We start from the raw sequence: 26,256 nt of genomic DNA, 5'->3' as shown, positions 1-26,256 counted from the left end.
TGGAAACAGCTGCTCAGCTGGAATAGATGTCCACAAATTCTGTCAGTATTACTGTCACCTCTAGAATGAATTTATACCCAAATTTAGACACATTGTAACTTTAATGTTTTTGGAAGCTTGAAATCAGTCGTTTTTTACAGGTAAACTACATTTCCATCATCTTCTGCCTTGTGGGTTCATATATTTTTGGCAAATTTTAAAATGAGGAATGTAGAATAAGGTTGTTTTCAAGAAATATCACAATTTCAAAGTTAAATTTGGTTAATTTTCTGCTGAAAGTCCAACGATTCTTCCTGTTTACTAGTTTCTTTCTCTAATAAATGTTGTAATTTTGGAACTTCTTTAAAGATAACATAACTTTGAATCTTGCCAGCGGATTTTGGAGTCGGTCGGGTTAACAGATCCCAATCTTTATGCATTTTTCATTGAAAAAAATTGATATTTGTATTGTTTTATTATTCTGCTTTTGTCTTTCCCAAGATGCCTTTTAATTTAAACTAAACATCAAAAGTCAAACTGAAGAGTGGGATCCTCAGTAAGAATCTGCTACAACCTGCTAGATTGTTGTGAAAACACTAATTCTCTGTGTTACAATCACGTTTCTATACTTCATATCCCCCACAGGAGTGTGTTTGGCTAAATGATGATGTTGTTGCTGCCTTGTGGTGATCAGTGCTGCTGTGGCTAACAGACTCTTCCACCTGTTTTTCCAGAATGGTTTCGCTGTGGTCCGTCCTCCTGGACACCACGCTGAGGAAAGCACTCCCATGTAAGGCCACAGCCATCACCACACTCAGTTGGAGACACTTTATCTATGCATATACAAATACCAGCGTTGGAACAGGCTCCTCTGGACTAGAAATTACATAAGCCTTTGAGCTTATTTACACATAAAGTACTGAGGGCCGTTATTCTGCCAGCTGTCTCAAGGTTTATTTACTCTTCACCTCCTCGTCACAAAGTGTTTAAAATGTTCCATGAAAACGGAACAGGAAAGTGCTGAATTTCATAACAACCAGGAGCCGTGTTGTGCTGTTGTTTTAGGGGTTTCTGCTACTTCAACTCCGTGGCCATCGCAGCCAAACTGCTGCAGCAGAGACTCAGCTTCAACAAGATCCTCATCGTGGACTGGGTCAGTACCGAGAAGCAGTTTGTACTCAACTGGACCCAGACAGGTTTTTATGTTCTCACACAGTAAAGGAAGGCCTGAGATTATATCCCGTGTCCTGTCTCCCTTCAGGACGTTCACCACGGCAACGGCACCCAGCAGGCCTTCTACGATGACCCCAATGTCCTTTACCTGTCTATTCATCGCTACGACGACGGCAACTTCTTCCCTGGAAGCGGAGCGCCTGACGAGGTGAGTGTCTCTCTGACATGTCCATGGTCATCACACCTGAATGAGACACTCCAGGTGCATTGTGGGAAAGTTTTGGCACAGGATTTAATTCATGTAAAAGATAAGGAGGATGGATTTTGTCTGCTATCGAGTTAACAGTGAGTGTGACATCTTCAGAAGCACTTTCTAGTAATCTAGTGCTTTTTACTTGTACATTTAATACACTGTAGTAAAGTTAACATTTTAACATGCAAGATCCACAATAATAATAATAAATATCAATGTTCTATCAATTTCAGCATTATTTAGTTTCAGTCTAATTATCATGTGTGATATTACTTATCAGTTTTTCTATTCTACCCTTATTTTAAGTTACCCTTTTCTATTATTATTATTTATTTTCATATTTACAGTATATCTTATTGCTTTTCTATTTTTCTATTAGGAACTGCATTTCATATGTTGTCTAGCTTAAGTCCAAGCACTTTCTGGGCATATTTGAAAGTGGTACAAATAATTATAAGATAAATGGATGAACACAACAACACTGATAAAGGTTGAAATGCCAGAAATTGCTCTGTATAGTTAGTGATGCTTATGAAAAGACAAAAGACTCAAAATATGCAAAATTTATACATCAAAACCCACCAAAAGATTTATGTTTAGATATGATTTGAAGTTTGTTATTGGGAATAGAGAGGCGCTGATGTCTTAAAAAGCACAGCAAATAATAACTTTTTTTAATAGATGATGCTGGTTAAATTTCTGCACACAAGGACAGAACAATTTAAATATTTCCTTTTTGCAGTACAAACCCAAGTAAAGCACATCAATCCTTGTGTGGTCTGTATGTTTTAGATACAAATATTTTTATTTAACCAGTAGCAGTTTTTTGCTGCTGTCACATTTTTACTCACTGTGGGCCCGTTATTCACAGCAGCATCTTAATAGAGACAGCACTGGCATGCCTGGAAGTGGAGAGAACTCAAAAAATACTTTTGTGCACAATGACAGTTACAATTGCTGCTAAAAGCCAGCAGACTTGAATTGTTTTTTGTTGTTTGTGTTTGTGCTGTAAATACAAAAGTGAGTTCCAAGCTTGTCCCTGCAGGTTGGCAGTGGTGCTGGAGTCGGCTTCAACGTCAACGTTGCCTTCACTGGAGGCCTCGACCCACCCATGGGAGACGTAGAGTACCTGGCTGCCTTCAGGTACCAGATCTGATTTGATTCCACGTCATTATCAACCAACCTACAAAACAAACACTGCTATTAGACATGAAGTGTCCAGTTCAGCTGTTTATGCTCTTCCTTCAGTCCACACAGGAACAGAAGAACCTTCTTAGTTTGTTCGGTTTGTTCAGTTGGAGCTTAAAATCTTTTGTTTAAAAGCGCAAACTGATATTCTTCAAATAAAGTATGGAATGTTTTGGATCATTGTTAATTTTGTCATGAAAACTAAAATGAAAAATCTTTGGTGGCAACTTATTTTTCACAACGAAAATCTTTAAAAATTGCAAAACTGAAATGTTGCAGACGAAAACTAACATAAATCAAAAATTTTGACTAATATAAACAGACATTTTCCTCAAAAGACTGAAGCTAAATCACCATCAGGAGCCAAAATGAAAATGGATGTTATATTAGCTGCCATTAAAAACGTAAGTTTGACCCACAGTCATTCCCATTTGTCTACAGCTCTGCTCCGTTATAGTTACTTATATAATACTTTTATACTGAAATCCAAGTAGATCACAGTTTTGTTGTTTGTTTGGCTGCAGCTAATCATTACTGTCATTTTTCTTCATTGATTAGGCTTTAGGTCAATAAAATAACCTTTTAAAACTCAAATATATTCTATTCATGATCCTGAAAAACAGTAACGATAACTGAGAAGACGTATTATTATAATTACTGTTATTAGCCACAATACAGGAGTCGCATCGAGGAATTTTGCTCCAAAGGTGCCACTTGCGTAAAATCAATAGTTAGCATCTTTGTTCTGTGTTGAGTTTAGTCTTCATTGGTATTCTGGCTGTACAACCTCCACTCTCCTTCTCGCCTCCTGCAGGACGGTGGTGATGCCCATCGCCAATGAGTTTGCCCCAGACATCGTGCTGGTCTCCTCAGGCTTCGATGCTGTAGAGGGACATCCTCCTCCGCTGGGCGGCTACACCCTGACATCCAAATGTGAGTATCTGAGGCGTGTTTTTTTTATCTCTCACTCTTAGAGCAGACACTGAAACACATCTGCTAAAATGTAAATTAGAGTGAACCTCTGTGGCGTTCTGCGGATTCATTTACATTCATTCACCTCCGTCCTGTAACGTCTCCTCAGGTTTCGGGTATCTGACCAGGCAGCTGATGACCCTTGCTGGAGGCCGGGTGGTCCTGGCTCTGGAGGGGGGTCACGACCTCACCGCCATCTGCGACGCCTCGGAGGCCTGTGTGGCCGCCCTGCTGGGCCAGGAGGTAAGGAGGTCGCTTTACCCACAGACGAGATCTGAATCTTATTAAAAGACGAAGGAGGGCATGCTGCTCTGGTTGTAAAGCTGGACGTTGAAGCACACAAACCCTTCATTCCTGCCTCTGTTACTCAGTATTTATTTTAATCTCATGTTTATCTACTGTTGCAGCAATTGAACTACATAGAACAAAGCTGTCCTGATTTTACTGCTTGTCTTCATGTATATATCGTAATATACAGAGGCAGTGGTGGAATTTGTCAGAGCTAGATCTCCATGGTAACTGATGCTGTGGAGCTAGATCTCCATGGTAGCTGATGCTGTGGAGCTAGATCTCCATGGTAACTGATGCTGTGGAGCTAGATCTCCATGGTAACTGATGCTGTGGAGCTAGGTCTCCATGATAACTGATGCTGTGGAGCTAGATCTCCATGGTAACTGATGCTGTGGAGCTAGATCTCCATGGTAACTGATGCCGTGGAGCTAGGTCTCCATGGTAACTGATGCCGTGGAGCTAGGTCTCCATGGTAACTGATGCCGTGGAGCTAGGTCTCCATGGTAACTGATGCCGTGGAGCTAGATCTCCATGGTAACTGATGCTGTGGAGCTCGATCTCCATGGTAACTGATGCTGTGGAGGTAGATCGCCATGGTAGCTGATGTGGAGCTATTTTGGTCAGGAGCAGGTTCTGTTAGGAGTTCAGATTTAAATCGGTCGTAAGAAGCGTCTCCCTTTTACCAAAACATTTCCTGATGATTCTTTATGAGTGATTCAGATTCTCAGCTGATATTTCGTCTGTGAACACGTTGATCTGTACATTTCTAAAACCGCTGAATGAAGCGGTTACAGTGTCACACACTGTATGCATCGCGTTGCCATTGAAACCTGAAGTGTATTTCATGGATAATGCAGAAATCACATAAATATGTTTGGTCCGTTTACATCCTGGTACTGCAGCTGATAGAACACTGATTAGAGCATTAGTTATCTATTGGTATTTATTACAGTGAATATTTAATCAGTAATGTTAGTTGCACTTTGACCAAAAATGAAAGCGATATCCTGCATTATGAGACAGTGTCAGATTAAATGTACTTCAGTACAATATGGTTAAAAAAATAAGTTTAACTTACTGTGCAAAGAACATTGAAAACCACCATACTGAGGTTTAGTTTTTGTTGGGCCTGGATATGTCCAACATGCATCGTAGTGACTTAACACTGAAGGGTTTTGTTCTCTTCTCTCATCTCAGTTACACTACAAGACTGGAAAATGTTGTATTATAAAAACTGGTCCAAAACTCCTGTTGTACTATAGTAAATGTATTAAATGTAATTATTTGGTGGCAAAAGTACCAAGAACGCATCAGTAGCTAAATATTTAAGCACATCTTGAATACAGAGTAATATAGTAATGTTGTACCCTCAGGATATGTAAGAGGTATAAAAAGTGTAGTTTTGGAAAATATGCTGATTTAAGTGTGCATTTGTGTGGAGGAATAAGGAACTACTCAGTTGTGCTTTTATGTTTACCCATTAGTTTTGTTTACTGCTCACTTTGTGGGAATAAAAGACAAAAGTCACAGCATCTTCCATTCAGGGCCTGAGAAACCAAACAAGGTGCGAGATGAAGCTCTGAGTTCCACTGAGCCTGACCTCTGGTGGAAAATATTTCAAATGCAGCTCGTGTTGACATTTTCGCTGTTTTTGTGCCCCATGCAGCTGGACCCGCTGCCGAAGGCCGTCCTGGAGCAGAGGCCCAACCCCAACGCTGTTCGCTCTCTGGAGAAAGTCATAGAGACTCACAGTGAGTTCACACCAACTCTGATATACACCGAAGGCCTCTGGTTTAGTTGTATTTCAGACCTAATTCTCTATCTTTAAGCTCAGAAACAAGTTCTTCCAAATATTAAGGCAGATTTTTAAGCCGGATTCACAACATTTTGCGCTAAAAAATGTGCTGAAAACTCAACCACTGAAAGAAAACAGTCCCATTAGTTTATCGTAAATCATTTAACCCACACACTGCTCTAGCTTAAAGTTAGCACACCCCCCGTCTGGGTGACTCAGCTCCTCTGTTTTTCAGGTAAATACTGGCGCTCGGTGCATCGCTACTCACCTCGGCTCGGACTCTCTCTGCTCGAGGCCAAACGAGGAGACTCGGAGGAGGCCGAGGCCGTCAGCGCCATGGCCTCGCTGTCCGTGGCCAACACCAACACCATGGATCAGAGGTAAAACCTTTCAAACTGGTCTACAGGTTTTGATGTTCAGAAGATTATCTGCGGTGCAACATGTGTGACGAATAAACGTTAAGCGGTGATGTTTTATTTCCTGTCAGGCCCGAGGAGGAGCCGATGGAGGAGGAGGAGCCGCTGTAACGGACGGAGACGTGAGGGAGTCTCAGAGTTACCGTGGACCTCTCTGGAGAAACGCCTCTTTGAGCAGCAAAGAGCCTCGACTGATCCCTTCATTTATCCCCCACCCACCCACCACGGCCGTCACCTTGATTGGCGGCCCCTCGGCCAAAATCGAGGGAGAGGAGGGTGGGCTCAGCCTCGGAGCAGGGAGCCAATCAGGAGACAGAGGACTGAATTGGGGGGAAAAAAAAAACAAACTGAACATAACGGCGTCGCTTGGCAGCATACGCTCAGAGACACTCATTTTTTCTGTCGGTCTTCCCCGCCCCCCATGTTAGCCCCCGGCGGCTAGCACGGTGCAGCGGGTGTTTGGAGCGTCTCGTCACAGGAAGGTGGGATTATGTGCAGGAACAAACGGTGCTTTACGCAGCTGCCCTCAAAGCGAACGGACACCAGGGACAGCAGACGTCTCCGGCTGCTCCTCAGCAGCTCGGCGGCTTACTTTTCTCTTTTCTTAACTCTTTTTCCCGCCAGAGCGGGGGGCATCGCGATACTATTTTACAAGATGCGTTCACTGTGGACTTTGGTCGGTCGAAGCTTGAGTAGGCCTTTGACAAAGATTTGACGGTGAGACTGTCACCTCGCTGGACCAGCCTGTCGTCTGAAGGTTGACGAGTGTAGAGGAGTGCCTTGGTGAGGGTCCGCTGGATTTCAGGATTGTTCAGGAAAAGATTGCCTTAAGTTTCAAGATTTTTCCCCTCCAAAGTGCGAGGGAGGGAGGGAGGGAGGGAGACGGAGGAGTCGAGAACGATGAAAATAAAGCAAACAATCTTTCAGCATGTTTACTTGGAAACGTGACGACGACAACATTTCTGTCTCTCACGGCCTCTCTTGAAGAGTTACTTTACTTTTTGGATGGATCTATTTTTCTGTAAAAAACAAAAAAAAAAGGATTTGTAAAGGTAGTTGCCAGCTTCAGTAGAGAAAAGGGTGCAAATGTGGAGACTTTCAAACAAGGAATTAGATTGAAAACGTGTCAAATAAAGGATTAGCCTTTTATGTAGCTTCCCTTTAACCGAAGTCATCGCTTTGTAAAACACATGAAGCATGAGCAGAGAGACCAGATGTTTTTTGCAAGATTCTTGAATGTTATCCAAAAGAGAAAGCCAAGCAAGAAAAGCCAAAGCATGAGTTTGCATTTACAGTTTCACTCCACTTAGCTGGCAGACATTTCTCGTATTGGCCCTTCACGACGAAGCTCCCAATACCCAGTTCAATGTTTACTGATTTAATCCTTCGCAGGTCAGGTGAGATCATTTCTTTACGCGCTTCGCCGGTTGGCAACTACCTTAGTTACTAGTGTGAGCTACGCATTCGTCATGTATATTGAATTGAGTATATTTTGAGAGGCAGTAATCGAGTATTGTCCGTTTGTATCTACATGTATGATTTCCACACCCAGTTGTCAATTTACGATATCAAAAAGCGTGTTTTGGTAAGAGTGTCCACTTTTTGTTTTTTATCGTATCAGATTATTTTTCTAACTTTTTTCATCCATAGATTTTGTTCTGTGTTTTTATCCGTTTTCTGGATAGTTATAGGGCTGCCATTCACACACTTAGTACTATGGTCATTTCTTTCTTTCTTGTATTTATCAAAAACAAGGAGCAACACTTTCTTTCTTTCTTTCTACGGCTCCCTAAGCCTTTCTGCATTTTCATCGATTATGTATTTATAACATGTACTGTTTATAGGAGATTTGTATATGGAAAATTTATAAATGTACTCTAACTAATGACAGCTATGATATTGTGAGCAAAAAAAACAGTCTGGTGTATGATATTACTCCATGAACTTAAAAAAAGCAGCATATTTAACTCGTCATCGACTGCACTGTTGCCCTCAAGTGAAACGTTGTCATTACATGGCACTGCAATTGACTTTTTAACACCTTTCAGAGTGAAACATTCGATCACTTTGTTGCCTAATCAATACATTTTCCTCTTGTGCATGGGTGATATGCACTTACCTTTCGACTGTGACAGCATCACGCATCCATAAAGGGGTTTAGAGGCCGTTTTATGTAGCTAGCTGAGTTTTTTCCGCAGCGGGAAAAGAAAAGGAAGCGACGCCGACGTCAGGAAAGTGGAATTCAGGATGGAAAACATCAGCTAATAATTTAAAAATCTCTTCTTTCTGAGCATGTGTTGCACTATTTAACCTCGGAGCTCCGATCTTCTCTTTTCCCGCTGCTACGAGTAGATCATTCAGATTAGCCCTCAACTTCTGTCACTTTTGTTTGATATCATTTTGTAAACTTGAGTTGATGTTTTTTTATTTGGTTTTTATTTCCACGCCTAACAAACATTCCACTTGTTACTTGTTTAATTTGGCTTAGATTTTTTTAAAAAGGTGAATTTGAGTATTTTTTTTGTAGAGAAACTTTAATACTACTCTTTCTTTTGTTAGTCGTCTGCTCGCGCCAACTTTAACTCTTTGCATGGTTTGTGAGTCAGCATGCCTGCTTGTCTATGTAACAAAAAATGTATTTGCACAATAGAAGAAGAACACTGGAGGACTTAAAAGCGAAACCTCCCGCGGCACCAGGCGGGACGGTTTTCTTCCTCTCTGGTGGGCAAAACAATTCAAAAGACTTTGTCCAAATGACTCCACTGGGAAACATTTGATATCGCTCCTTTTGAATATTTGAATTTTAACACGATTCAGCACTTAACGGACTGAGTTTAAGAGAAACCTGCTCTGCCAAACCTCCGCTACATTCACACCTTAACAAAAAGACTCTTCCCAAAGAATGTTCCTCTTTCAAAGATTTCCAGACGGGCACTGCTGCGGTAGAGAAATGACGGTTTGGAAAAAGGGCATCGTCGTTTGATTGTCACACCCACCTCGGCCAGTTCTATATATAACCACTGTGGCTCAAGAGCAACTCTTGGTTTACATGTAAATGGATTAAAAAACAAAAAAGTTATTTTTTGTTTGTTGTTTGTCTCTATTGATGAAAAATGTTATCTTTCTTTGGGACCTATGCTTTTGACATTTCATCTCTGACATCATCAATAAAATATATTTCTGAAAAATACAAGCGTCTGCTGGTTTTTGTTTTTTTTGGTTTAAAGGTCACAACTGGGATCAATTCAAGATTTGCACTTTATTTGCTTTTACTCACAAACTTGTCTGCTTTTATCACCTCACCGGAATGATCACTCAAAGTCCCCTTCAGTCTAAATCATCAACAATGCTGGTTTTGGAGGAATTAGTCACAGATTTCTTCTCTCTTCTGCTGATTGTTACCGGCTGCCCAGCACATGACAGAAAGTGCGTCTCAGCTGAAATGAAGAAGGCACAACTGGAGGCATGGAGTCTCAGATGACTTCCCTCTGAGTGGAAAATCTAATTACCAAACCGAGTATCACAAGTGTGCTGTCCGGATTAAAGGCAGAGTCCAGCTATCAGGTGGTCTCTAACAACAGTTATCTCCAATATCTGGCCTACAAAATGCCACGAAATGGAAAAAAAAAAAAACAACTCATTTGTACCTACTAAACCCCAAATTAAAACAGTTAAACAGCTACTTCTGTTCATGCAACTCGGGTTATAGTATTTATCATCATAAAAAAACTATAAAAATCTGCAAATATTGTGTTTTTATAAGCAGGAATCGGTGTATCTGTTCCCTATAAAGGGAATAATTACTAGTTTGTAAAATAATGACAAGCAAAGAGTGAGAGGTTTAAATAGAAGAATAAAATGTTGCACAGGGTCTTGTATGAATAACTGCGAATAAGGATTATATGAGGAATAAATAATAAATGAATGAACCACTTCAAAAAAGGACAGTGCTTCGCTTAAAAAAAGATATAATTGCATAATTAATAATAGAGGGAATTGTGTCTATTTGTGGTTGGGTTTTTTTTTTGGGGGGGTATGTTTTTTTTCTCTCTCTGTGGGAATATTACATCTCTTTGTGGTTGTTATGTGTCTTTGGTTGTGTTTCTGTGGTTTATTTTGTGCCTCTCTGTGGTTGAGTTGTGTCACTCTTTTTGTCACTACAAGATGCTGTGACACACACGGCATCCAAATAATAATAATAATAAACATAATATCACATGAGACATGTTAAAATAATATAAATGTAATAGTTTTGAAGCAGCTTTAACCCAATCCCCCTCAGACAACAGACTCCAGCAGCACAGTTCCTGTATCAGAGCTTCTGTCCAATGAGGAGCAGCCACTTCCTTTAGCTGCAAACACTGACGGGAGCTTTCCTCTCTGCCTTCGGTCCCTGCCGCTGCACACTGCGATGCCCAGGCTGCAACACTAGCCAGCTCATTTTCCCTTTAATTACCCTCCAGCGGGGACACCCTTCGTACCGTCGCTACTCTTCTTCCTCCTGTTCCGTCGAGCAAAGCTGCAGCGGCTCTGCGGACATGCCGAACATCGTGCTTTTTAGCGGGAGCTCGCACCACGACCTGTCCCAGAAAGTGGCTGATCGTCTGGGACTGGAGCTGGGCAAAGTCATCACCAAGAAATTCAGCAACCAGGAGACATGGCGAGTACATGTTGACAGTGAACACAGTGCTTGTTGTCCCGCTGAATGTCTAAATGTGCACGTTTAAAGCGTTAGCAGGGAGTTTCGTTGGCTGCCCGTGTTGCTTCATCCCATGTGGGTTCGTTAGCTCGAAGCTAACAATAGTTGCTAGCGCTGTAACGGCTACACGTGACGAGCTAGCCACATGTAAACACAGTGGACTAGCAAGCTAACACCTCTGCTTCCTTTATCGGACAGCGGTGTTGGCCGTGTTAGCACTCAGTTACTGTCATTTTGTGTATTCAGACGACGTGTCCATGTGGTTTGTGTGCCACTAAAACGAACCGGAGTAGCTGTGAAATTACGTAACGTTATATTGTGTTGGTTGCGTATCAAGCTAACTCCGCTAGCGACTGCTTGCCGTGTTACGTCTCGTTACGGAGGAGGTCACATTTTGTACCTGAGCCGCAAACTCTCCTCCAGTGGCCTTTAACTTCACCCAAAACTGCAAAATAAATGTTACAGACGATGAGAAGCAACTGTTTGTGTTCTTAAGCCCGGTGAAAATGTCCACTGTTGGCTAGAAAGCAGCTAGTTTTGAGGAAGGAACGTGTTACTACGGTTGTACGAATTTTGACGTGACACCTAATTACCTTGACTGCTACTATCTTTCTATCTGTTGCGTTTAATGGCTCTTCGTGGTTGTTTTGTGGTTATTCAATATCTCTTTGTGGTCATTTTCTACCTCTTAATTTTAAACCCGGTTAATATGTCCACTATTAACTAAAAAACTGCTATTTTTGAAGAAGGAAAGGATTATTACAGGTGAACAAAATTCGACGTGACACCTTAATAACAGAGCTGCCACTAATTTTCACTCCGTACTTCTGTATCTTTGTTGTTTTGTGTGTCCCTTTGTGGCTGTTTGTGTTTGCAGTTACTTTGTGTCTTGGTGTTTGTTTTGTGGTTGCTTTTTGCTCTTTTTTGGTTGCCTTGTGTGTCTTTTTTGTTGTTTTGTGGCTATTTTGCATTGTCATGGTTGTTTTGTGTGTCTTTTTGGTTGTCTTGTGTCTCTTTTTGCTCGTCTTGTGTGTCTTTTCGGTTACCTTGTATGTCTTTTTGGTTATCTTGCATATCTTTTTGGTTGTTTTGTTACTGGTTTGCATTTTCATGGTTGTTTTGCGTCTCTTTTCAGTTGTTTTGTGTGTCTTTTTGGTCGTCTTGTGTGTCCTTTTGGGTTTTTTGTGTCTCTTTTTGGTCGTCTTGTGTGTTTTTTTGGTTATCTTGTGTCTTTTTGGTTGTTTTGTGTCTCTGTTTGGTTGTCTTGTGAATCTTTTTGGTTGTTTCATGGCTCTTTGTGTCAATTTATGGTTTTTTTATGTGTGTTGGTTGTTTTGTGACTGTTTTGTGTTTCTTTGTGATTATTTTGCATCTCTTTGCGCTTGTTTTGTATTGTTTTTGTTTTGTGTCACTTCGATACAACATCTCCTTAAATATACAGATACTGAACTGATACTGTGTCAAAAACTTAAACATCAGGAAAAGTAATTGAAATAAAATGATAGAAGATGGAACTCTAGCTTGTTTTCCTGTTTCTAGGCGCTTCTTGCTCCTTTCACATTTTTCTGCTTCAGAGATAAATAGTTCAAGGAACGCCAGCTATTTGAAAAATCCGACAATTCCTTTTATTCTCACAGTTAAAAGCTCTGATAAATGGAGTTGTTTTGCTAATTAAAAAGAAAACAAAAAACAAAACACACATGACTTTCAAACCTGCCAGTGGATTGTGGGGTTCAGAGGGTTAAAAAATAAAATCAGAAATTAAGGCACACAACAACAGGAGTTAATTACAGCACCTCAGTGTGTTCATAGATGTTAATATTCAGACAGGAGGGGAGAAAATCTGCTTTTTGCACATTCCACATAAGAACAGTTGTACTAATATAATGGGGAAAGTGTCATTTTTGTTGCCAGGGCAGCACAGTACTTTCATAGTGTACTACCCTCACTGTAACACTTGCACTTTACAAATAGATACTGTTGCATAATTGACACAAATGTGTTTGATAGTGGTTGCTGGTTAGCCTGCAGTTCTTTACAGGGTTTTTACATTTACTTGTAATCACATGTGGCTCACTGGCTGCACCAGACAGAGCTAGAAGCTATAAAATAACTTCAAACACAGCAGTCAGACATATTATCAAAAGTCAGGCATAAGTTTTTTTTTTTTAAAAGGATAACGTGCAGAAGCACTCCAGTTAAATGAGAATACTTGTATTTATCTCTCAATGCTGCCCGTCTTGTAAAGGAACTTAAATCACATGCACTTCATTTGGGCTTATTTCCAAAGCGGCCGAGCTGATTGACCATTCCTCTCGTTTTAAAGAGCCTTGCAGGGCTTTTATGACTTTACTGCCTCTGCTGCTGCACGGCCTTGAGCAGAGTCAGTTCAGGTTGACCTTTTGGCCTGTTTGTGTGACTGCGTTGACCTGAACTCATCACAACTGTGTCAGTCCCCTGCAGCTTCACATTCTGCAGCGTTTTACTCCTGCAGATGTGACCCAAGCATCTGTTCTTTTTGTTAATAATAAGAAATCAAGATCTTGTGGCTCAGTGGCATTAACGTTGTTTGTTGGGTTTTATTCCTGCTGGGGTCGTTCACCGATGCTTTCACTGTAATGCCCTGTAGATAAAAGCTTTCTCTTTTTTTAATCTCCCCTTTGCGTTCCATCTCTGCTGTCTCGGAGCTTGTAAAAGCGTCTGGACCTCTTTATCCCTTTATAAGACCCTTTCTGTTGGTGACGTTTCCACCCGCAACTCTGAAAATCCAGGGAAAACTCTGATTATCTGTCGCGAGTTTTCTCTCTAGGGAACGCAGCTGTTTGTGCGACACAAAGAGCAAAACAAAGATTATTTTTCTCGTTGTCTCACACAAACAGGGAGGTGATAGCAGCTCCTCTCGCAGGTTTTACTCGCTGAGCAAACAGAGGGAGTGAATTCCTGGGAACAAAATGGCTTCATGACTTATTTTACCAAGAATAAAGTGTCCAAATGAAGATTTTAGTGATACTTAACTGCAGGCTCCACACTAATCATATAAGCCAAAAACTGATTTATATTTCATGAACAGGGTGAGAAAATAGGCTCAGATTAGTAATAAATCCTAGTTGTCTCTCTGTCTTTTCCTGTGTTGTGCCACATTGACTGCTGTGTTTTCACTTCAGCACCCGTGGCAGGAAATGTTTTGCACAAACTGGTGTCCATCCTGAATGTCTGAACATACAGTTTGCACATTTTTTCAAATGTTTTTGCAGTAAAAGTGAACATTTCCTTTCACTAAGCTGTAAGCTGATGAAGGTACAGTTAACTGTTTGTTACAAGATAACTAAAAATGGATGAAGAGAACTGATCAATGTTTGTGAAAGCCTCAGGTGACCTCCTCAGATTGCTCGTCTCGCTGTCCAAATTCCAAAGATATTTGCAATCACATGAGGCTGAGGAGAAAAGATAAAGTTAATTAATTTGCGGCCTCATGAGACAAAAACACACAGCAGATCATCACAGCTATAATCTTATAACATGACTGAATACTTTATTGTTACAAACTGAAATATGCACATATCATAGAGAAAGTTGTCATTAAATTGCAGTCAGATTATTCTATTATTCTTTACTTGATCTTTAATGACATAGTTCCTGATTTCAGTTATGAATTTGACCATTTAGTTGTCATCAATTTCCAAATTTCTGAGTACTGTGGCTTTAACTCTCTGAACTCCAAGCAGCAGTTTCTGGGTGTTTTTTGCTCCTGTCACGTTTTTACTCACTGTGGATCATTTTTTACTGCACTATAAAGTCAGAACAACCATGAAGAAAGAGAGTGTCTTCTGTGCAGTATGACACACTTACAATGATGGGATTCATGACAAAGAAATACCACAAGATTTATTTTGATTAATTATTTTACAGTGATTTAATAAAGCATGGAGTCAACACTGACAGCATTTTACACGTGCCTACAGGTGTTACAAATACTGGGGAAAAATGGTGACTACATTCTACAGATATTTTACTACTCATTTTTTATTTGTTTCCTTTCCTGTCTCTGTGTAAACACTGCCTGCAGTCCAGCTGAAAAGTCCCTGAATTTTTTTTTACATTTTTGTCTTGTGACTGTCGTTTGCAACTGAGTCACTAATAACTTTCTTGTTGCATTGACGAGAGCAGGATTTTTATTTTTTTACAGAATCTGGTTTATTTTTGGTGAATGCTTAAATGAGACATGTAGAATGAAGTATCACGATTTTAAGCTTAGATTTGGATCAATTTTCCAACTTAACACTCACCACAAATGAGCACTTCAAGGACAGAAAGTTACGAAACTCAATGATACTTTCTTTTGAAATGGCTTCATTTTGGTAACTTAAAAAGTCTCAATTTGGCATCATTTTAGCATTGAAGTGAACTCAAATACATCAAGCTACAACATGTTTCTACTGCTTGGTAGAAGGAAAACTTAACAATTCTCAATTTCTATGACGAAACCTATAAAGGAGCATCTGATGGAACAGAGCTGACTTTGATTTAAGGGCCCTTGGATACTATGAGTTGTTTCTAATTGAATTGTATTTAATAGAAACAGTTTGTTGACATGCAGCTCCACATGTGCACAGCTAAAAAACACAAAGAACAGGAGAGAAACTGTGAAAAGAAAGATATGGTTTCTAAATAAATTAGTCGTACAGAAAAGATGATGTTGATCTTAAACAGGTTTTCTGTCTGCAGGTTCTTGCAGCTGTTGCCACAACAAGAGGCAACATAACTCATGTGTTTGGTTATTTAAATCAGCATCACAAAGCTGTGTAGAACGACTGCCGAGCAGATCTCAATGTCACCCAAAGCAAAAAACTGTTTTGGATTTCTTTGCCAATGTTACACCAAATTTTTACATTTATTTTTTATTTTCTATGCAGATACGCTCACCGACAAAAGTACTCATGTCACTCCAGAATGATCAAATCTTTCAAAATAATTTTTCATGTCATCCGGTGAAAAATCCTGTATATTGCAGATGAATAAAATGTAATTTTTTTTCCTGTATAGTTGAGCCTTAGCTAGTAGTAATTAAGGTTTATTTTGCAGATTTATAGACACTCATTCATATCTATTGCGATTTTTCTGGCCGATGCTACAGTTTGATTTGCAGTATAATTTTTAAAAGTCATGTTTCAGTTCAGTATTTACTGCGTAGTAGATTTAAAACAGGAGACTGAGTATTACTACATGACTGTTTTGATGGTATCTACTGACGTGACAGTTTAGGACCCGGGGCTGTTACTCCCTTTCCAGAAAGGTTTCTACGTGTTAGCCTTTCTTGAAACAATCATGAGGCCTCGTGACTGTCCGTGCAGCTTCGATTCTCACCCCGAACAACTGTACATGTGAAGAGATCACATGAGTGAAGCCGGGAGGACCTGGTCATCTCCCACAGAGGAATGTTTCACACACTTGCTGTGGGCTGTATTAGTGCTGCTGTTAACCTTGGAGCTCCGTCACATACCGGTTCAGAGTGAATCTGGGCTGAGTGGGCGAATGCAGAGTCGGGCTTTTACAATAACTGGAATGTCTGAAAGTGCGTCAGTTTCATTCCCTCTAAAGTCTTACGTTTCTTCTTGCACACAGACAGAAACAGCAGCTGGGAAGCTCAGAGTCAGACTGGAAAAGTTCAATTCAAATTTTCAGCTCAGACCAACGTACTAATTATTTTTTAATTGGCTAATCCACCCGTTGGTGTTGTGCTGTTTAACTGGGACCAGTAATAAGAGAAAGTGAGGACACTATACAGGACCGCCAGATTGAAAGTCTTTATTATGCGTCTTTTTCTGTAATTGTGTGTCCTTGTGGTCATTTTCTGGTCATTTTGTGTCTCTCTTATGATGTTTTTGAGACTCTGTCATCAATTCATGTTTCTTTGTGATTGTTTTGTATGTCTTCGTGGTTGTTTCGTGTCTTTTTGTGATTATACTGTATCTCTTTGTGATGGTTTTGAGTCTCTGGGTACGTCTTGTTTTGTTTGTCTTTGTGACTGATTTATGTCTTGGTTGTTTTGTGTCTGTTTGTGGTTGTTTTGCATCTCTGTGTGATAGTTTTCTGTATCTCTGTGGTTGTTTTGACTTAGTTGTTTTTACTCAGCTCTTTGACAACCAAAAATATTAGCCCTCCCTTCACACATTTGTGGTCACATCTGTCTGTTTGTTTTCTTTCTGTAGTCTTTAGTCATTACAAGACTGTGGCCTTTGAATGTAGGCCTGTTGAATATTCCATGCATGTGTCCAAGTCTTGTGAATTGATTTATTAGAAATGATTACAGCTCAGAAGTCTAATAGAAATGATCTTAGACTCTTGAATCTCGCACTGAAGCTAATGTGTTGGTGTCCTAAAACCTGTCTTTCCCCTTTGTGTTTTTTTTTTTTTTTTTTTTAAACAGCGTGGAGATCGGGGAGAGTGTGCGTGGTGAGGACGTGTACATCGTGCAGAGCGGCTGTGGTGAAATAAACGACAACCTAATGGAGCTGTTAATCATGATTAACGCCTGCAAGATCGCCTCCTCGTCCCGAGTCACCGCCGTCATCCCCTGCTTCCCCTACGCCCGGCAGGACAAGAAGGACAAGGTAAACTCCCTTAAACGCTCTTAATCCAGTCACAGAACGTCATATCTACAGCGCAGAGACACATTTCTACACAAAACGCTTCAATCAGTACTTTTTACTTAAGCTATGACCCTGTGTTTTGCATTCTGTGCTCTAGATAAAAGTCATAAACTATAAATCCCTGTGTGTGCTCCAATAAATGGAGGCTGCTGTGTAAACAAAGATGAAATCTAAATATGTGTTCATAGGAAAAGTTCCAAGAAATCCCTGCAGCTGCACTTCAGAATGACTGAGGAGTGTTTCTATTTTCTTCCGGCACTGCGGGTCGACATGTTAGCTCATTCACAGTGATGTATTAATGAGAAACACCACGAAGTTAAGTGGAGCAGTGAACTCTGTTTTGCAGGCTGCTAATCTTGTAAATGATTATCTTGTGCTGCCTCAGTTGTTGGTGCAACTCGTTAGTACTGTCAGAGTTATGGTGGTGAATTCCTCGTATTACCTTCCTCCTTTTTCTCCATTTAATCTTGCATGAGGGTGTAACATTCGAGGGTCAAAGCTCTGCAAACACTCTCTTACCTCATCCATGTTGACTCCAGATCAAGATTTCGCACTACAAAAACATGCCGAGAACTTTCACATGCAGCATTTTGAGATATGTTAACGCGCTGAACTGCTGGCAGATTTAAAAGCCATGTTATCCTTAAAAAAATCACAATAATTACACCATTTATCAGAACTACAGAGTGTGGCAGAATCAGAATTGTCAGATCTGCAACTTTCCTGTGGTCCTTGAACTCATCATGTGTGACCTGCTGTTCTCGCAGGAAAATTAAACAAGTATGAGCTTAAAATAGTGATATTTCATTGAAATCATTTCCCATTTTCAATATTAGGTTTGTACTTTGCTCAGACTTGTTTTATGTTACCTTTCTTATGCATTTTTTCTTTGTTATTTTATTAAACGAAAACTGTTCTGAGACCAGTATAATATGCTTCACATAGATCATTTATCTAATCTTGGCATCGAAAGTCTCTTTTCTTTGACACTTCAAGCTTAACTAGTTAACTAGCAGCTCAGTTAGCCCTGATCCATGAAGCATTGTGAACTTCCAAACTTTGAATTTTCTTCTAGCGGCCACACAAACACAGCTCAACACTCAAGACTTTGACTTGTCAAATGCATTATGAAATGAAATGTTCAGTTTCAGATTTTTTTTCATGTGGCTTTCAGTCGTAGCGGAGTCTGATGGCTTCAATGTTGCGCTAAGAAGCACAGAAATTTTAGTTTTTTGCAGAAGCTGGTTCGAGCAAATTATTTTTGAATGCAATATGTAGAATAAAGTGATTTTGGAGAAATATCCCAATTTTAAGGTTAGATTTGGTGACGTCAACAGAACAATCAAAGATGAGTAGTTCAAGGGTCACATCAGAACATTAAAAATCTGATGATTCTGTTTGTATTGACAGTTTCTGGTTTTGATCAGTGGTGTAATTAAAATCCGTCCGCTGGCATTATTACTCATAAGGTTAAAACAAATCCTAAAGTACTGACTTTATCAACATATATACAACTACACAGCACTAATACATCAGTACAGGTCACTAATGTGTAAACAGGGGTTTGGTAGTAGGTAGTCGGCTCACATGTATATAGACAGGACTTTTCTTGAATGAGTGCATCAGCTAAACAGCACAGGCCTGGAGCAGCAGCAAGGCCTAGTTTTTCAGAGTGGCCATAATGGAAAGGTTGCAGGTAAAGTCATCAGAAAATGTCTTTGAGTAGGACAAAGCTAAATACAGGAGCAGCTGAGGGCCGTTTGCTGCACTTGAATCCTGCAACAACAGCAGCCTGGAATCAGCCCTTGTAACAATTTCTTTCAAATAGTAATTAATCCTAGAAGCACAAATTTATTTAAAGCCAACTACGACATTCCAAAGACGATTCCTAAAGAGAAAAAACGGCTGACATCACTCGATGTCAGAGATCAGATCAGAAATCAGTGTTAAAATGTCCTGCAAACTCACTGATTCTGATGACAGTGGAGCTCCAGCGCTGCATAAACTAGAAAAGTCCTTTTTTTTCCTGGCTCATCTTAAGCTACTGTGTCCTGATGTTTGTTGCAGAGTCGAGCGCCGATATCAGCCAAACTGGTGGCAAACATGTTGTCTGTGGCCGGAGCCGATCACATCATCACCATGGACCTCCACGCCTCACAGATCCAGGTCAGTGCCAAGCTACAGTATTTACCTTGTAAAATACGGAGCTTATTTGTGTTTCCACTTGTGTCTCTATGATAAATCTGTATCTGGAGCCTGCAACCAGTTTGTTTGTTTCAGCAAAAAAAACTTTCAGTCTGTATCATTTATTAATTAGTGCTGAATTATTTCTTAGCCAAACACAGTGACTTCTTTTGGTTGTCTGGCAAAATTTACAGCGATGGAAAGGATTAAAATCTCTTTTATTGTCAAGTCGGTTTTCACATTACATTTTTAAGGCCTTACGCAAGATTTAAAGACAAACCAAGTGTTACAAGTCAAACAAACAACAAGGGTAGCAAATCTGGGGATTTTTAAGTGATAAGAAAGTATTAGAATAATATATGATGAACAGTAATATGTAAATTTACATAGCATGTGGTGCAAACAACTGGAGATGTGTGAAACGGTTAAAGACCTGTAGAAGTAGCCGTACCCGTCATAAAAAGCTAAACTGAGCTGTAGAGGTGCTGCTATTTGGGCTGCTGTCCCTCTGATTCCAGTCTTTATGCTAAGCTAAGCTAAGCAGATTGATCCTGAGCAGATAGGCAGGTTTCTTATAGATTGTTTACCAAACTATTTAAGCATCTGTTTCATCGCTCACTTGAATTTTATCATGTTTTGTTTTTAAAACAAGGCGAAGTGGTGATTGTATCTCATCAATAGCGTTTCATATTGCTGGAGTTTCATTTTTACTGCTTATCTCTAATTCCTCAGCTGACCTTTGTTATCTGTTGTTTATGCACAGAAAATAACTTTTGCTGTGGTTTTGTTTTTTTTTTCAAGGGTTTTTTCGACATTGCAGTAGACAACCTGTACGCTGAGCCTGCCGTTCTGCAGTGGATCAAGGAGAACATTCCAGAGTGGAAAAACTGTATCATCGTGTCTCCAGATGCTGGAGGGGCCAAACGGTAGGATGCTCTGAGGTTTTACAGATTCTTGTAGCCCTGCTGAGGTGTCAGTCACAAATCAAAAGTGGCCCAAGGCGCCTCTTAAACACCCACCGACAACAATCACATGAAAACCTAAGAAAATGTTCCTTTGTGGTGCAGAAAAAAGGTCCCCACTGGGTGTATTTTGGGTTTGAGGTGACGGTGAGCAACAAATACAGTTGTTGTAGAAGATCTGTTATAGAACAGACACAAAACAAAACCGACTGTCAGCACTTTAAAAAGCATCACGGGCAGCGGAATGACAAACGCACAGCCAAAAGCTCTCTAGATTAGTCAAGAAAACGAACTAGTTCAGTCTTGTTTGCAGCTGTAACTCCAACATTTCTCTGAATGCTGGATAAACAATGTGCAGCTACATCCTGCTTCAGTCACGTTCAAGAACTGAATGTGGAATATAGGAGGAAAAAAAACTGCAGTGTGGCCACTTTTGATCGTATTTGATGTGGTAATGCTCCATGACACGTTTTAATCTGTTACACAGTCAGTGTTGAAGTGAAGCTTGACTTTAACCTGCTGAACTTCAAGCAGCTTCAAGTTTCTGGGCAGTTTTTCACTCCTGTCAGTTTTTCCTCTCTGTGGTTCTAAAGTCTAATCTAAAGTCCTGCACCTCTAAGGAAACAGAACAGCCATGAAGAAACAGAGAGAACTGTGTCAAACAGCACAGAAATGTCTTCTGTGCATGTACAACATTTACATTTTTAAGGTGTTGCCATTACAGACAGACAAAGTGATGACTTTACATATTATACATATTTAACTGCTTACATTTTCTATCTGCTATGAGTAAACACAGCCTGCAGTTCAGCTGAAAAGTTCTAATTCTTGTCACAGGGCTGTCAATCACAGCTCAGTCAGAACTTTTTGTTTTTTTTTCTACATATGGAATTATGTGATTTTGATTAAATATCACGATTTTAAGCTTCAGTTAAGTCAATGTTTCTCAAATAGTGGGGGGGTGCAGAGGCTTGACACTGCATTATTGTGCTGTGATTTTACTGGAGATCTAATTGGGCTTTATGTGGCCACTGGACTAAAATGAGTTTGACATCCCTGATCTTTACTGGATTAGGTGAAATTTTCTGTCAAAACTTCAGAGTAGTTCAAGGTTAATCCAAAAGAAAACGTGTTTCTGCTTTTCCAATTTGTGGCTGATGAATGGTGTCATTTTTGCTCTTTAAAAAAACAACACAACTGGCAGGTTCTTGGGGTTCAGTGGGTTAAGTGGTTATATCTCAAATTAAATTGCAGTATCTGTCAGAAAAATCTCAATCATTCAGCACCGATTGTAATCTAAACAAACTGCAGACAGAGTATATCTGGAGATGCTGATTGTGAGGAAACATCAGCAGAACCTCACAGATTTCCATCTGCTTCGTCATTTGATCGTATTCTCTGTAGAAACAAGGTCGCGCTGCACAGATTGCCACGAAAGCATTCAACTGAAAGGTTGAAATGTGTGTCCGTTCTCTTCAGGGTGACGTCCATCGCCGACCGTCTCAACGTGGACTTCGCTCTCATCCACAAAGAGAGGAAGAAGGCCAACGAGGTGGACCGCATGGTGCTGGTGGGTGACGTCAAGGACCGCGTGGCCATCCTGGTGGACGACATGGCCGACACCTGCGGCACCATCTGCCACGCTGCTGACAAGTCAGTATCAGTTATCTTCTTAGACTGTCAGGTGCAGCATTGTAGAATCAGAAAGAGGCACTTTTCTTGTTTTTAACTGGAAATACAAACACCGACAAATTGACTTGAAGCTGAAGAGATGCCTTCTTAACAAATTTGATCCAGTAGAAACACTTCAGCATCAAATCATCATGGAAAATTGTTTGTTTGACTTGTGGGTGTTAAAGCGCCGCATTTATCCGTTTGTCCTTCAGGCTAATCGATGCTGGAGCTGTAAAGGTCTACGCCATCCTCACACATGGCATATTCTCAGGTCCTGCCATCTCTCGCATCAACAACGCCCCGTTCGAGGCCGTGGTGGTGACAAACACCATCCCACAGGAAGAGAAGATGAAGGCGTGCCCGAAAATAGAGGTACACCTCGAAACAGCCGCCGACGGTCGCTAGATCATGTAATATTTAGCCCTTTGTTCTGCATGTGAAACACTAATGATTCGTCAGATTAGACCAACGGAAACGACAACAGTCAGAATGTTGTTTCTTTACTGCTGCGTGACTCATGCATGAGTAGAAATGTAATGAATAAATAAAATGGAAACATGCAGAGGAGCAAAGCAAGTTTGAAAAACTCCACAAAACAATCTGCCAAGTGGCTGTTTTTTATTTCCATAAGTGCCACCAGTTCACGTCACTTTGTTCTTTAAATATTCCACTTTTGTTCCCAGTGTGTGATAATAGAGGCTCTTTATTTTCAGAATGAAGTGATAACCATCATCTGCTGGGCCATTTACCAGAGTTAGTTAACAATTAACGGAGAAATATCCAGATTAAATTGTTTTTTTTGCCTCCATCTGATCCAAGTCATTTAATATTTAGTATGTGCCATTCTGATACCGTTTACCTTGATAATGTACATTTAAAGTATTGCAGCTTGGCTGTACTACCTGGTTGTTCCACCAAGCATGTACAAATCAAGATGCCTCCAAAGTTAAGAAACAATTATTTAAGTAAAGAATTTTAGTGAGTTGACTGTTGGTCACAGCTGAGTGATGAATGGCTTCACAATTGCGCAGATGATTGCCAAATTTGTAGTTTTTTACAGAATCTGTTTAGTGCAAATTGTTCATTTTGAATTGAGACATGTAGAATAAAATTATTTTAATATAGTATCACAAGTTTAACCAGTTTTGGTTAAGTTTTCCTAATGAGTAGTTTCAGGACTTTGGGAAAGGTTTTGTTGTTCAGTTTCTGGCTCTGCTAAAGCTTTTTTTGCAAAGTTAGCATGCTGTTCAAAACCCACTGACAGGTTTGGGGGTTTCGCAGGTTAAATAGTGGACAATCACACACATATTTTACCCGACAAGAGGCCATATAGGGAAGAAAACTCAGAGGAGATGCAGCAGATATTATGTCTGCAGAGCAGACAGAAATAAATCACAGTAGTAATAAACCACATTTTATTTTCCTCACATGGTTTGCCGTTTCCTCCAGGTCATCGACATCTCCATGATCCTGGCCGAGGCCATCAGAAGAACCCACAACGGCGAGTCAGTGTCCTACCTCTTCAGCCACGTTCCCTTGTAGAGACCCAGGGAGACGCCCCCCCCCCATCGTCCTCCCATCAGGCCACTCGGCTGCACCTCTGGCCACACGTCCTTCATGCAAGGCTCGAAAAAAAAGGCCTGATGGGGTCTCGGCCAACCACATGTGACTTTGTAAAGTCACGCATCGTCTTTGACATTTTCACACAGCAGACAAAAGATCACCTCCTCCTCCGAAGACCAAGTTTGTATTTATGAGTTTATGAATTTTCTTTTCATTTTATTTCCTCCTGTTTCAGTTTCTGTCTTGCTAACACTGACCCCCTAAAGCCTGGCCTTCACTTTAACCAAAGGGTTCATTGTGTATTATTTTTACCTCATATTGAATTCTTTTAAAATAAAATATTCCACTTTGTCATGTGATTAGAAATATTTTGGCCCTTTCTGCCTCACAAAGTAATAAAAATCATGAAAACAGCACCTTCCCCCTCCAAAGTGTTAGTTAACAGCTGCTGAAAGTATTATAGATGTAGTCTAACCTTAACTAGCTGTTGGCTTAGTAATAGTTGATGCTCAGACTTGTACGACAAGTCGAACTGTGACCACGAACACAGAAAGAGTCGAATTAGACGACTGAACTCCTAATTTTCTCACTTTTAGTTGTTTTTTGCTTGTTTTTCTTTTAGCGTGCTGTACCGATTGTGCTGATGCATCCTCCACAATGTCATCTCTCCCAATAAGCTGCTGCCGCACGTTTGTATGGCAACCTGCATTAATTGCGCTAAAAAAATCTATAAAAGTTTAATACGAGGTGTAGTGGGTTTTTACCCATGTTCCAAAAGGTCATGAAAAGTAATTGAGCCCAAAGCTTTGTTCTAGTGTTGAGACTTCCACAGTGATTGCTGGTAAAATGGTGTAATCCTAATCGCTGTAATGGGTCATTTAAGTTCCAATGAGGCAGGTTTCACTGTTCGCCTGTGGGTGGTTAAAAGACTGGGAATAAAGTGTGATTTCATATTTTTTATATGTAACACTTGGAGCTGTTTTGTTGACAATAAAGCTTTGACAATGGCTTACAGACGCCGTGATGCTCGTCTCAGCTTGAGTTCACATTAATGGGAAGCTGCAGATATTTAGTCGTCTCTTAAAGTTGTGAGAGGTTCATGATGTGTATCGTCTGGATCTGTCATCTTCAGCAACGGACAATACATTGGTCGCTCCTCATTTAATAATAATAACAGTATAGCACCTTTCAGAACAATATTCACTAAGTGCTTTGACAGGTAGAACACAAAAAATGACAAAAATGTACAGAATGGATCGCTAATTACAAGCTGGTTGAAGGGACGACATCACATCAGGGGGTTAAGAGAGAAGCTGAAGAGAAAATAAAAGAAATAGATTAAGATCAGGAGGTTAGAAAGGGACTACAAGCAGTGGAAATTTTAAAAGGGATAAAAAGGCAGAGTGATAAAAAAGAACTTTACTGGAAGGTGAGTCTGTAAAAGTGGGTTTTAAGAAATGATTTTAAAGAATTTACTGATTTGACGAGCCTTAAATCCTCAAGCAGGTCGTTCCAAAGCTGAGGGGCCCTGATGGAGAAGGCCCGGTCCACTTTGGAACGATTAGGAGGAACCCACCCGAGGATCTAAGGCTGCACGAGGGGACATACAGGTTAGCGTGTCTAAAATGTAGCCGGGGCAAATCCCTGGCAAGCTTTAAAAGTGAGAAGTGATCATTTGCATCAATTTGAGGTCTATTAGGAACATTGAGCATTTATTTAGATTCCAGCTCTCACCTATGGGCATAGACTGGTCACCTGTCCAGGATGTCCCCTGTCTTCATACTAAGTCAGCTGGGATAGACGCCATGACATCAAAAACGTGTTTTTTGAGGGATACCTGGAATATGAAATGCTAAAAGCTTTTAATTACAAAGATACTGCAGGAAAACAACCTCACCGGGTCATTTTTGACCCACTTATGCATCTAAGTGTTCATGCTCCACTCCACAAACCTTCTCCATCTTGTCAACAACACCTGCATGAATTTTCAGAGTTCTGTACTTGAACTTATGGGAACCGATTCATTTAGACTTTGTGGTGACTCCAACTTCTCAGAAATGAGTCTCAGGGGCCAAACGCTGATGCCGTCCAGCTGTGTAGAAGGAGGAAGTTCAGACGCAGCCAAACCAGCCTTGTTGAAAAGAGGAAATGATTGGCTCCAGCCCTGATTTACCACCAGCAGAAAGACACATGCAGCCCTTTGACCTTTCAGGCAGGGAGCGCTTGATGTGCTCCACAGGTCGTCCTGGGGTGGAAAGTAAACAGAAAGGTGGAGACACTTCTACAAAAACAAGCACCATCCAACAACACCACACAGGAAACAGGGAAGATGTTTGATGAGCAGAAAGCAGGAAATGAACTTCACCTGCAAATAACTTGGATTAAATTGATGATTTTTTTATTGTTTTAACCTGAGAATTGGACACATCTTCCAACTTTATGAGCACATTAAAGGTA

General features: G+C 40.4%; 2 protein-coding genes and 1 long non-coding RNA gene across 7 annotated transcripts in view; 2 read left to right on the top strand and 1 right to left on the bottom strand.

The window, feature by feature from the left end:
• Window positions 1–9,146, top strand: part of LOC111580288 (histone deacetylase 4-like) — a 77,795-nt gene extending 68,649 nt beyond the window's left edge. For all 5 annotated transcript variants that reach the window (XM_055008468.1, XM_055008466.1, XM_055008467.1 and 2 more), the window contains 9 exons: window positions 714–769; window positions 1,045–1,132; window positions 1,241–1,360; window positions 2,451–2,548; window positions 3,408–3,526; window positions 3,675–3,808; window positions 5,523–5,607; window positions 5,887–6,031; window positions 6,139–9,146. In XM_055008468.1, the coding sequence (XP_054864443.1) occupies window positions 714–769; window positions 1,045–1,132; window positions 1,241–1,360; window positions 2,451–2,548; window positions 3,408–3,526; window positions 3,675–3,808; window positions 5,523–5,607; window positions 5,887–6,031; window positions 6,139–6,178 (885 nt within the window). In that variant the 3' untranslated portion in view covers window positions 6,179–9,146. The remainder of the gene's footprint in view (window positions 1–713; window positions 770–1,044; window positions 1,133–1,240; window positions 1,361–2,450; window positions 2,549–3,407; window positions 3,527–3,674; window positions 3,809–5,522; window positions 5,608–5,886; window positions 6,032–6,138) is intronic.
• On the bottom strand, window positions 2,059–6,183 carry LOC129348313 (uncharacterized). Its single transcript, XR_008600834.1, has 2 exons — window positions 5,920–6,183; window positions 2,059–5,582 (listed from the first exon to the last, which is right to left on the bottom strand). It is a non-coding gene; the product is annotated as an uncharacterized LOC129348313 (long non-coding RNA).
• A 1,278-nt stretch (window positions 9,147–10,424) lies between the features above and the next one.
• On the top strand, window positions 10,425–24,813 carry LOC111580298 (ribose-phosphate pyrophosphokinase 2). Its single transcript, XM_023287987.3, has 7 exons — window positions 10,425–10,727; window positions 17,194–17,377; window positions 19,484–19,582; window positions 20,402–20,526; window positions 22,042–22,215; window positions 22,449–22,608; window positions 23,686–24,813. The coding sequence occupies exons 1-7, from the start codon at window positions 10,606–10,608 to the stop codon at window positions 23,776–23,778; spliced, it is 957 nt and encodes a 318-aa protein (XP_023143755.1). The 5' UTR covers window positions 10,425–10,605; the 3' UTR covers window positions 23,779–24,813.
• Window positions 24,814–26,256: the final 1,443 nt, after the last annotated feature.

The sequence above is a fragment of the Amphiprion ocellaris genome, chromosome 24 (genome assembly GCF_022539595.1).
Source record: "Amphiprion ocellaris isolate individual 3 ecotype Okinawa chromosome 24, ASM2253959v1, whole genome shotgun sequence".
Lineage (NCBI taxonomy): Eukaryota > Metazoa > Chordata > Actinopteri > Pomacentridae > Amphiprion > Amphiprion ocellaris.
Note: the sequence above shows the minus strand (reverse complement) of the source record. Positions and strands in the feature narration are given on the sequence as shown.

Bases quoted from the DNA above. Each gene is read 5' to 3' on its own strand.
- LOC111580298 (XM_023287987.3), top strand. From the start codon at position 10,606: ATGCCGAACATCGTGCTTTTTAGCGGGAGCTCGCACCACGACCTGTCC. The intron at 22,216-22,448 runs GTCAGTATCAGT...TTTGTCCTTCAG, and splicing joins ATCTGCCACGCTGCTGACAA to GCTAATCGATGCTGGAGCTG. The intron at 22,609-23,685 runs GTACACCTCGAA...CGTTTCCTCCAG, and splicing joins AGGCGTGCCCGAAAATAGAG to GTCATCGACATCTCCATGAT.